Raw genomic sequence first — 10,755 nt, forward strand, 5'->3', positions numbered from 1 at the left:
TCTTTTCCAAATAAATCTGTAGAACATCAAATTAACATCCTTCAAGAAACTATCCGGTGGAATAAGTGCACCAAAACTGTAAGGAAGTTGTGAAGCTACAAGGTTTTTGAGCACTGTTATTTTTCCTATAAGACTAAGGTTGCGTGGAGCCCAAGATGATAAAATATTTTTCATCTTACAGTATTTCTTACTCCAGTTTACATCTATTTCAGAGGCACAACATGCAGATGAAAAAACAATTCCCAAGCATTTTGCTGTGGTGCACCATTTCAGCCCACTAGCTTGCTCAGAGCAGTGTCTCCATGGGCCTAGCCACAAGGCCACTGTTTTTTCTTTATTCAAAACTAGTCCCGAAAAAACTGAGAATCTTCTAATAATATCTAAACTTCTTTCAATTTGTTTGTTGTTTGTTTGGTCTGTTGAGGTACACACAGTCACGATACCGGCGTCCTTGTGAACCTGGTTAAATTTTAACAAGCCATGTTAAAAATACGTTACAAAGGAACTGCTTACTTTCTCTTATCATTAAACGGGTACTTTAAGTCACCAGGGCCAGGCATTATGAAAAAATCTGACTCAAGCTAACTCCATAGCTATTTACGTCTGGATGCAAGAAGTAAAGTCGTGTTAAGTGTATGTCTCAAGTATATGGACCCCATGACCTCCGCAACCTAACCACTCATATACAATCCACCGACAGCCACAACGTTTTACGTTATTGACATTCAGGTACCGGTTGTGAGAACGTTAACAATATTGTACGTTTACTTATCCGAATATAGCACTTGCTTCCGTAGTAATGCAGCCGTCAGACAGTAGGTCTAAAAGATCATTTTCAGTAGCAATGCTACCCGTGTCCCCTCGATCACTGCACGATCTTAGAGGGCCCAGTTCATTAGATACCCGTCCGGACGTCCAATGTGACAGGGTAGATTCTCAGTCGGAGAGTAGACTCGACCCTTCGGCCGCGCCGGCGATTTTGAAATTCTGGCGATCAACACATTCAGGGAAGGCCGTTAACGTTGAAGGTGTGACGCCGGCTTTAGCAGGTGTGACCAAAGGTCAAAGTAGGGGTTGGGGACTTGGGGTGAAGGGCACTGTAACAGACTTTCAGTGTGTTTTTTTATTCTTACACTCCGGTCCTCAGTCAGCTTAGCAGCTGGGCCGTCGGCCCTGCTTGACAGGACGCTGTCATACAGCACTGAGGTGGGCGTTGGTTATGCACTTAAGCTTCTAATTGTCACAGGTTCTTGCGGGAGACAGTTCCATAACTTTACCGTTGCAGGCACAACTTTGTAACTTGTTGACTATATGATTTCACTGGTTGTCAGGCAGCGCAGTTTTCGTCTACGTGCCAAACCTCTGTAGGTTGAGGGGTCAGGCACGGGGGTAAGGGTTTCATCTTGGTACAGGGTAAGGGTTTCATCTTGGTACAGGGTAAGGGTTTCATCTTGGTACAGGGTAAGGGCTTCATCTTGGTACAGGTGACTTTGTGGCTGGCCGGTGGCTTTTACGTCGATGTACGTACGGTCTGGGAGTAAAGCCCCTGTCACACTTTCAGGACCTTCCCGTGACCTTCCCCGGTAGTTCAAACATGTAACGTTGTAAAAGACTACTGCTTATCTAGGCGCACTCTAACCTTTGTGCCTCTCCGCTACATAAAGGATTCATAGAGCAAGAGCTTATTGAGTTTCATTTTTGGGGGTAACTTCTCAACGTTACCAAGACTCAGACAACGGACGGCGCCACAATATATACAATCAAGCGACGTACACATTCAGGTTGTAAATACTAGTAACTCATCCAACTAGTACGCGAGCTTTAAATGACATTTTAGTCAGCAGCTATAGTGTGGCCGGTGTTCTCTCGATTGCCGCACAATCAAAGTTTCAGAGATAAGTCGATGTTTGCAGGTCACAGAATCCCGTTCAATGTAACAATTTGTGTGGAAATTTCAGTCGGAAAAATACACTCGACTGAGTCGACTCCCTAAAATTGTAAAATTCAGCGACCCTCTGGCGGTCAACAAATTGGACCGAAGATTGCTGACATGTTGGCAGTGTGGCGCCGGCTTTGAAGAGATGTGACCAAAGGTGGTTCGAAGCAGGGGTGGGCGTGAGGGTGAGGGTCGTGATGTTTTAATGCTTAGACACTGGTCCTCAGTCAGCTAAGTAGCTGCGGTCGGTTCTACATGACAAGACGCTGTCACTGACTCTGATTGTCACCGTTTCTTGCTAGAGGGAGTTCCACAACATTACCGTGTCAGGCAGACAGGTAGGAAGGTTCGATTGTAACTTGTTGACTTTGATTTTACCTCTCCTAAGGTAGCGCAGTAGTGTTGGAGTCTTTGATAGGCAAGTTTCACGTCGGTGTACGGACGACTCAGTGAGTACAGCCCCTGTCATACATTCAGCACCTCTCCACGCGTTGGCTCCCGACCACTCCCCATTCGTCGGCTCTGCGTTGGGAATAGCCTGGAGTGCATCCGATTCTAGCTCAAGTTTGCTCATCTGATCGCTTCCAATTAAAACATGACTTTCCCGGCCTTGATTTAAAAAAAAAGAAGTCGGCCGGCGTAGACGACTTTAGAAGAGCTAGTATTCAACCTCACAGACCAACTCTCAACCACAGATGGCCTTACTCACGACTAACTCCCAACCATGGTCTGGAGAAGTTCAGGAGACCGTGGTGGACTGTGTGTGACAGCGGCTTACGCTGTTGAGTTTGAAACGTGAAGCCCTTGACTTCATATAGGGACCAGTTTTTAAAATGTTTTGTGGCCATGTTGAAATTTTCCTTGTCATCAAGGCCTGTTGTTATTATAGAAACGCCTGAGATGTAGAAATAACAAGAAAACACTATTAGAAATATTACAAGAATATTTTAGATGATTAAAATTATAACACAGAACTAAGGAGAAGGGTCATTCAAACATGTAACATTGCAAAGAGAATTGTTTATTTCACCTCACCTCACCTTTCCTATCCATTGACTACTGTTTATGTGGGCGTTCCCATTTGATACATAAAGGTATGGACTTTGAGCCGTGAAGCAAAATCACGTGTAGCCTTAGTAAATCAGACGTTATAATGGATAACTCGATAAATTCCGTATAATCTTGGACCCCATCATCAACAATATACATGTAGTATGAAGTATTGAAGGTTGTAAAATAGTGATAAGGGGCATCAACCGGAAGTAAAAGTTAACGTTGTTTGATAACTGTAGCCACCCCAACTGAACTGTATTGCCTTCTTCCTCAACCATCAGTTCCCGTTCATGTCTTACCACAATGCTTCATAATTCAACATTATAGCTTTAGCGCCATGTAATTAAGGCTGAGCATAAAAGAGGGTGCCAACCGTCAAAGGCTTTTATCAGAGATAGAGAAATTCACTCAACAGAGACGGCGGGCGTTACAAACTTCCTGGCACGGTTGGCTAGTTTCTATTATGTCACGTTTTTGGTCACTAGGACGAGTCGAGAATTCGATTCGGCAACCTTTTTTGTTGAGGCAAAGTCTCAACTCTGTGCTAAATTATCGCTGCGTTATATTTTTTGACCACGCCTCAGAGGCGAGGCAAATACTGTTGATGTAGATATTTGTATTTGATAAGATTGCCTATTCATTTTTCTAGGAAGAAGTAAATGATGTCGACTAGCCCACGCAATGCCAGGGACGGAGCAGGAAAGGCGGTTTGCCACACCATCAGCGACTTTCTCGTCATCGTCCTCATCATAACCCCAGCGGTTAATCTCTTCTGGCGAGGGACATGGAACATCATGTACGAGTATCTTGTACCCGAGGACATCATCATAAGCTCGTGGCTGTCTCTGGCTATCGGCAGCCCGGTCCTTCTCCTGGCCGGGCTGCTGCAGCACCCCATCCGAAGACTGGGCAGCTGGATTCACGGTAAAAGCAAAGGCTGGCATCATCTCTGCCTGGCGGTGTACGTGTACGTGGTAGCGTCTGCCTCTGTGGCGCAGTGGCGCGGCTTTTGGAACTTACCGACGTACTACTTCCCTGAGTGGGTCAGTGTTCCTGGGTACGGCGTGACGGCGGTTATCGGGACAGGTTTGATGGTGGGGCTTCGCATCTTTGCGAACGGCGGCGGGTGTCCTGCGGGAATAATTGTCGACTTCGAACCCGATCCCTTCCGAGTCCCGCTCCGATTCCACACGGACAGGGCCGAGCGATTTTCGTGGAGGTTCACGTTGGACGTCTTCTTCTCGGTCTTTGTCTTTGACCTGATCTCGTTAGCGTACTGGGCGGGATACTGGGGCCTTCTCGATGTCTTGATGTTTCCAGAAGACCTTTGCTTCTCTTACTGGGTATCTCTTGGCATAGGCTACGCGATACATCTCGTAACAATCTTCCTCCAGTTTCCTGTACACAAGGCCTCCAGGAATCTGCGTGGCGCGAAACTGGAATTCTGGAAAAGACTCGCACTCGAGGACGCTTTCCTGTTCGTAGTGAACTTCGGTGTTGTCAACAGTTGGAGAGGATTGTGGGATCTGTACGACTGTTACTTCCTGCCGGACCAGCCCAAGTTGAGTGCGTGGTTGAGTGTTGGAATAGGGGCGTTGCTGTGCTACTTGGTTTGTGCAGGGAGGACCCTTGGCGGCATCGGTGTCACAGTCGACGGAGAAGAAGAGGACGGGACGGGGGTTCTACTCAGCACCTATGCGGAGGTCAGATATGTAATTTTGCACTGTTATCCATTATATTATATCCATTGAATCCATTATATCCATTGAAATCAATCCATTTTTCAGACGCGCACTGATGTTCGGGAAGTGTGACGTCAGAGTAGGTCAAAGGTGCCCGGAAGTCTATACCTGCCGCCGTCCCGGTTCTGATATATACGTGAGAGAAAAAGTGAAGCCTTATATGGCTAAATCTTGGAATGTTCATGTAAATATTTTGTAACAACTAGTGCCAATGGACAACTACGTACGTATGCAATTGTTTCTTGTGGAAATTCATGAAACAGGGTGTTCTCTTTCCTTATTTATATGTCAGCATGTCTTGTGTTTTTATATATCAGTGTTCTTTGTTGTTCTCTTCGACTGATATCCTTTAGGGCCACGAGATGCTACCTTGGCTGAAGCATTTAAGAAAGAGAGAAGGGGACGACAGCGGCAACTTCGTAGCCCGTAGAACCTTCGATACAGAAGGAAGTAGAAAAGCTACTGACCATACGTCCGCGTCAGACCTTGCGGGTAACCAGGGAACTGCAGCAGACCTCATCAAAAGCTCTGCTAACACTGAATACTTGATCTAATCGAAATGAATGAATGAATGGTTTATTTGATCATTTTGATCGGATATGAAAAGTACATTGCAGCCGTAGGCTGCATTGTGTATTTTCTTTACATATAGTCCGCTGCTGCTGACACTAGTCAATTTACAATAATACTAGAGGGGCAACATTTGCGAGTAAATGCAGAATGTTTACCTTCACATGGTCTATCTTTACGTTTCTACCAGGAAGGATAAAGCGTTTTACTTAGTCAAGAACTTGATTCAGTTGATGCGTTGTACATGTCCATAACACAGGATAAGTCAAGAAGAGGCTAATGAATTCTCATAATTTTCGACCCGTAACTGACCTTAATGAAGACCAACGAAATGGATACATTATTTGTACAATCAATAAGGAAGATGTATATTTCAATTGAAGTTTATTTATTGCAGTACGTACTGCAGCATACCTATAGCAACACAATGGATATAGTGCATGTAAGGGGTGTTGCCGTATGTGCACAGATAGCTTACGAACATACTCACTGCACAAAAACAAACACACAAACACACACACACACATACAGACACCCCCCCAAACAAACAAGCAAGCATACAAACACAAACAACACACATAATTAGCCTGACTAAATCTCGCTTCTAGCAGGCCTTCGAATGTTCATGGAGGAGGCCCAACCAGCCCCTGAAAGTTGGAGTTTGTGTAAAATAACAGGCTACACACGTGATGTGCAATCTACTACAAGTAAATATTCATTGATAGGTCGATGATCTTTGGTCGCCCTAACCTATTTAGCTACCCTAACCAAACACATGAGAAAGTCGTAGCCTAGGTACCAGGTACACCATGTTTGATTAAACCATGTGATATTTGTGTATGTGCATGCCTAGACGTCGTTTTAGTCAAATATCTATGGACTTTAACTGTACCACCTTAAGTCTCTACAAGGACTGTACCTCACAATAGCTTTTACCAGTTATTGCCTGTATGTTGAAGACCATACGCTGTAAGTATACTCTGTGTGTATTACATTACCAGTTATAATTTGTATGCTGAAGACCATGCACTGTAAGTATACTCTGTGTGTATTACATGTTATATCGTCAGTTAGAATGTTCGTAACAGATTTACACTGTCGTTGAATTTACCCTGATAGGTGGGGAAACGTTGTATCAGGTTGTATTGAGAAAAAATCCTTTACTTCACGCTTGTTGTTTGTTTTTCGCATGGTCTGTAGAGACAGTCACGATACCGGCGAGACTCTGGTTAAATTTTGACAAGCCATGTTAAAAAAACGTTACAAAGGAACCGCTTATTTTCTATTATCATTGAACGGGTACTAAAGGTCACCAGGGCCAGGCACTCTGGAAAATCCTGCCTCTACCTAACGCCATGGCTATTTACATGTACGTCTGGATGCAAGAAGTAAAGTGTCTGTCTCAAGTATATGGACCCCATGACCTCCGCAACCTAACCACTCATATACAATCCACCGACAGCCACAACGTTTTACGTAATTGACATTCAGGTACTGGCTGTGAGAACGTTAACAATATTGTACGTTTACTTATCCGAATATAGCACTTGCTTCCGTAGTAATGCAGCCGTCAGACAGTAGGTCTAAAAGATCATTTTCAGTAGCAATGCTACCCGTGTCCCCTCGATCACTGCACGATCTTAGAGGGCCCAGTTCATTAGATCCCCGTCCGGACGTCCAATGTGACAGGGTAGATTCTCAGTCGGAGAGTAGACTCGACCCTTCGGCCGCGCCGGCGATTTTGAAATTCTGGCGATCAACACATTCGGAAGGCCGTTAACGTTGAAGGTGTGACGCCGGCTTTAGCAGGTATGACCAAAGGTCAAAGTAGGGGTTGGGGACTTGGGTGAAGGGCGCTGTAACAATGTCAGTACTAGTGTTTTTCACCATGTGACAAATGGTCTTTTGGGTAGGATCTGGGCTATTACTCTTACGTATACAATGTGCTCTCACTACACTAAGACGTGTATTCTGTGTAATCTTGGACCCCATCATTAACAATATAGTATGAAGTATTGAAGATTGTAAAATAGTGATAAAGGGTATCAACCGGAAGTAAAGGTTAACGTTGTTTGATAACTGTAGCCACCCCAACTGAACTGTATTGCCTTCTTCCTCAACTATCAGTTCCCGTTCATGGCTAACCACAATGCTTCATAATTCTACATTAGCTTTAGCGGCATGTAACTAAGGCTAAGCATAAAAGAGGATGCCAACCGTCAAAGGCTTTTCTCAGAGATAGAGAAATTCACTCAACAGAGACGGCGGGCGTTACAAACTTCCTGGCACTTTTGGCTAGTTTCTATTATGTCACGTTTTTGGTCACTAGGACAGTCGAGAATTCGATTCGGCAACCTTTTTTTTAGGCAAAGTCTCAACTATGTGCTAAATTATCGCTGCGTTATATTTTCTTGCCCACACCTCAGAGGCGAGGCAAATGCTGTTGATATATATATTTGCATTTAATAAGATTGCCTATTCATTTTTTCAGGAAGAAGTAAATGATGTCGACTAGCCCACGCAATGCCAGGCACGGAGCAGGAAAGGCGGTTTGCCACACCATCAGCGACTTTCTCGTCATCGTCCTCATCATAACCCCCGCGGTTAATCTCTTCTGGCGAGGAACATGGAACATCATGTACGAGTATCTGGTACCCGAGGACATCATCATAAGCTCGTGGCTGTCTCTGGCTATCGGCAGCCCAGTCCTTCTCCTCGCCGGGCTGCTGCAACATCCAATCCGAAGACTGGGCAGCTGGATTCACGGTAAAAGCAAAGGCTGGCATCACCTCTACCTGGCGGTGTACGTGTACGTGGTAGCGTCTGCCTCTGTGGCGCAGTGGCGCGGCTTTTGGAACTTGCCGACGTACTACTTCCCTGAGTGGGTCAGTATTCCTGGGTACGGCGTGACGGCAGTTATCGGGACAGGTTTGATGGTGGGGCTTCGCATCTTTTCGAACGGCGGCGGGTGTCCTGCGGGAATAGTTGTCGACTTCGAACCCGATCCCTTCCGAGTCCCACTCCGATTCCACACGGACAGGGCCGAGCGATTTTCGTGGAGGTTCGCGTTGGACGTCTTTCTCTCGGTCTTTGTCTTTGACCTGATCTCGTTAGCGTACTGGGCGGGATACTGGGGCCTTCTGGATGTCTTGATGTTTCCAGAAGACCTTTGCTTCTCTTACTGGGTATCTCTTGGCATAGGCTACGCGATACATCTCGTAACAATCTTCCTCCAGTTTCCTGTACACAAGGCCTCCAGGAATCTGCGTGGCGCCAAACGGGATTTCTGGAAAAGACTCGCACTCGAGGACGCTTTCCTGTTCGTGGTGAACTTCGGTGTTGTCAACAGTTGGAGAGGATTGTGGGATCTGTACGACTGTTACTTCCTGCCGGACCAGCCCAAGTTGAGTGCGTGGTTGAGCGTTGGAATAGGGGCGTTGCTGTGCTACTTGCTTCGTGCAGGGAGGACCCTTGGCGGCATCGGTGTCACAGTCGACGGAGAAAAAGAGGACGGGACGGGGGTTCTACTCAGCACCTATGCAGAGGTCAGATATGTACTCATAGTTTTTTAAAACTTTCATCCAACTTAAGGTCTCCATTAGGGATTCAAACCCACTTTCCTGACGCGCACTGATCCTCGGGATATGTGACGTCACGAGTGGGTCAAAGGTGCCCGGAAGTCTATACCTGCCGCCGTCCCGGTTCTGATATATATGTGAGAGAAAAAGTGAAGCCTTATATGGCTAAATCTTGGAATGTTCATGTAAATATTTTGTAACAGCTAGTGCCAATGAACAACTACGTACGTATACAATTGTTTCTTGTGGAGATTCATGAAACAGGGTGTTTTCTTTCCTTATTTATATGTCAGCATGTCTTGTGTTTTTATATATCAGTGTTCTTTGTTGTTCTCTTCGACTGATATCCTTTAGGGCCACGAGATGCTACCTTGGCTGAAGCATTTAAGAAAGAGAGAAGGGGACGACAGCGGCAACTTCGTAGCCCTTAGAACCTTCGATACAGAAGGAAGTAGAAAAGCTACTGACCATGCGTCCGCGTCAGACCTTGCGGGTAACCAGGGAACTGCAGCAGACCTCATCAAATGCTCTGCTAACACTGAATACTTTAGACACTACCAGCCTCTGCGGGTCGCTGGGAAAATAGTAGAAATTATCCAAATAGAGTCAACTGTATGAAGGGGGTCGGCTATGGAGATAGGGTCCAATATTGCAGCGAATGTTACCCTCCATGGCCAAAGTCCCCCGGCAAATAGCCGGCGCGGTTAGTCTGGTAGAGAATAGAATACTTGATCTAATCGAAATGAATGAATGAATGGTTTATTTGATCATTTTGATCGGATATGAAAAGTATATTGCAGCCATTGGCTGAATTGCGTATTTTTTACATATAGTACGCTGCTGCTGACATTAGTCAATTTACAATAATATTATCGTTCCTATTTAACAATATACATATCCTAAAATCACAAGTAAGCGCTACCTTAAAACAGGTAGGTTATAAGACAGATACATCGAGGTCTGAAGAACAAATCTCCATATCTATTTGTGTATGCAGTACAGATGTGTACCATATGTTTTTAAGCAATCTGGCGTTGATAATACATATGTAAGAATGGTGAAGAAATCTGTTGTTGCGATGCAATGTCACAGCTGATAAATAGCAAGACAAGTTTGATTGCATTTCTGAAACGCTTCGCTAGGTTAATCAGCAAGCGCTTTTCAGGGTTTAGCGGGAAAACAATAAAACAGTTTTAATGTGAATATAAGCGTATATATGAAACAAATTGTACGATGAAGTCGATGTCAGATCTGGCAACATTTTGGGTCTATATCATTTTAGATAGATTTATCCATCGTAAAATAATAAAACGTATATCATAAAAAGCTTATGTAAAGAGCCATTAGCTTAGTCCTCCTTAAAGTGCAAGTTTGTCACAATATGGAGCAGTTTCAGTTTTAAGAACAAATATACGAGCAATCACCTCTTTGCTTATGTTAAAAGTGCATTGAAAAGCTATCTTATAAGCCAGCCTAGTACACTGTAATATGCTCAGTTCTTATCTTAACTTATATCATTAATTATTTGATTGTCTTTATCACTTAATATGTATTACGTACATGTATTACTTTATCATTATTTATTGAATATTGGTAATGATCAATTTCTATTAGTAAAGAAGAAGAGGAGGTCGTATTATAAGCCATATAGGCTTCTCTCCTGCACCTGTTTTTCATTGTTCATTATGTTATGTCATAAAAACATCATTAAACAAACAATACAAATGTGTGTCGATGACCTAGGAATAGCATACATATAACCTAGCTTGTGCTTTTGGATCTTTATACTGTATACCTACATGCATATATGACCTCGTAGTGCGCCCCCCTCCCCCTTCACGTGTACACGGAATGTAGGTCGCCTGTACAACAGGAT

The 10,755-nt window shown here is 44.3% G+C and overlaps 2 protein-coding genes across 2 annotated transcripts; both read left to right on the forward strand.

Moving 5' to 3' along the window:
- The first annotated feature begins 3,405 nt into the window (after positions 1 to 3,405).
- Positions 3,406 to 6,469, forward strand: LOC136420619 (uncharacterized). Its single transcript, XM_066407662.1, has 2 exons — positions 3,406 to 4,692; positions 5,085 to 6,469. The coding sequence occupies exons 1-2, from the start codon at positions 3,649 to 3,651 to the stop codon at positions 5,283 to 5,285; spliced, it is 1,245 nt and encodes a 414-aa protein (XP_066263759.1). The 5' UTR covers positions 3,406 to 3,648; the 3' UTR covers positions 5,286 to 6,469.
- Positions 6,173 to 10,618, forward strand: LOC136420615 (uncharacterized). Its single transcript, XM_066407655.1, has 3 exons — positions 6,173 to 6,270; positions 7,793 to 8,846; positions 9,234 to 10,618. Exons 2-3 carry the CDS (start codon positions 7,803 to 7,805, stop codon positions 9,495 to 9,497), a joined length of 1,308 nt encoding a protein of 435 aa, XP_066263752.1. The 5' UTR covers positions 6,173 to 6,270; positions 7,793 to 7,802; the 3' UTR covers positions 9,498 to 10,618.
- The last annotated feature ends 137 nt before the right edge of the window (positions 10,619 to 10,755 follow it).

This window comes from Branchiostoma lanceolatum, chromosome 15, assembly GCF_035083965.1.
Source record: "Branchiostoma lanceolatum isolate klBraLanc5 chromosome 15, klBraLanc5.hap2, whole genome shotgun sequence".
NCBI classification, from domain to species: Eukaryota; Metazoa; Chordata; class Leptocardii; order Amphioxiformes; family Branchiostomatidae; genus Branchiostoma; species Branchiostoma lanceolatum.

Bases quoted from the DNA above. Each gene is read 5' to 3' on its own strand.
- LOC136420619 (XM_066407662.1), top strand. From the start codon at position 3,649: ATGATGTCGACTAGCCCACGCAATGCCAGGGACGGAGCAGGAAAGGCG. The intron at 4,693-5,084 runs GTCAGATATGTA...GATATCCTTTAG, and splicing joins TACTCAGCACCTATGCGGAG to GGCCACGAGATGCTACCTTG.
- LOC136420615 (XM_066407655.1), top strand. From the start codon at position 7,803: ATGATGTCGACTAGCCCACGCAATGCCAGGCACGGAGCAGGAAAGGCG. The intron at 8,847-9,233 runs GTCAGATATGTA...GATATCCTTTAG, and splicing joins TACTCAGCACCTATGCAGAG to GGCCACGAGATGCTACCTTG.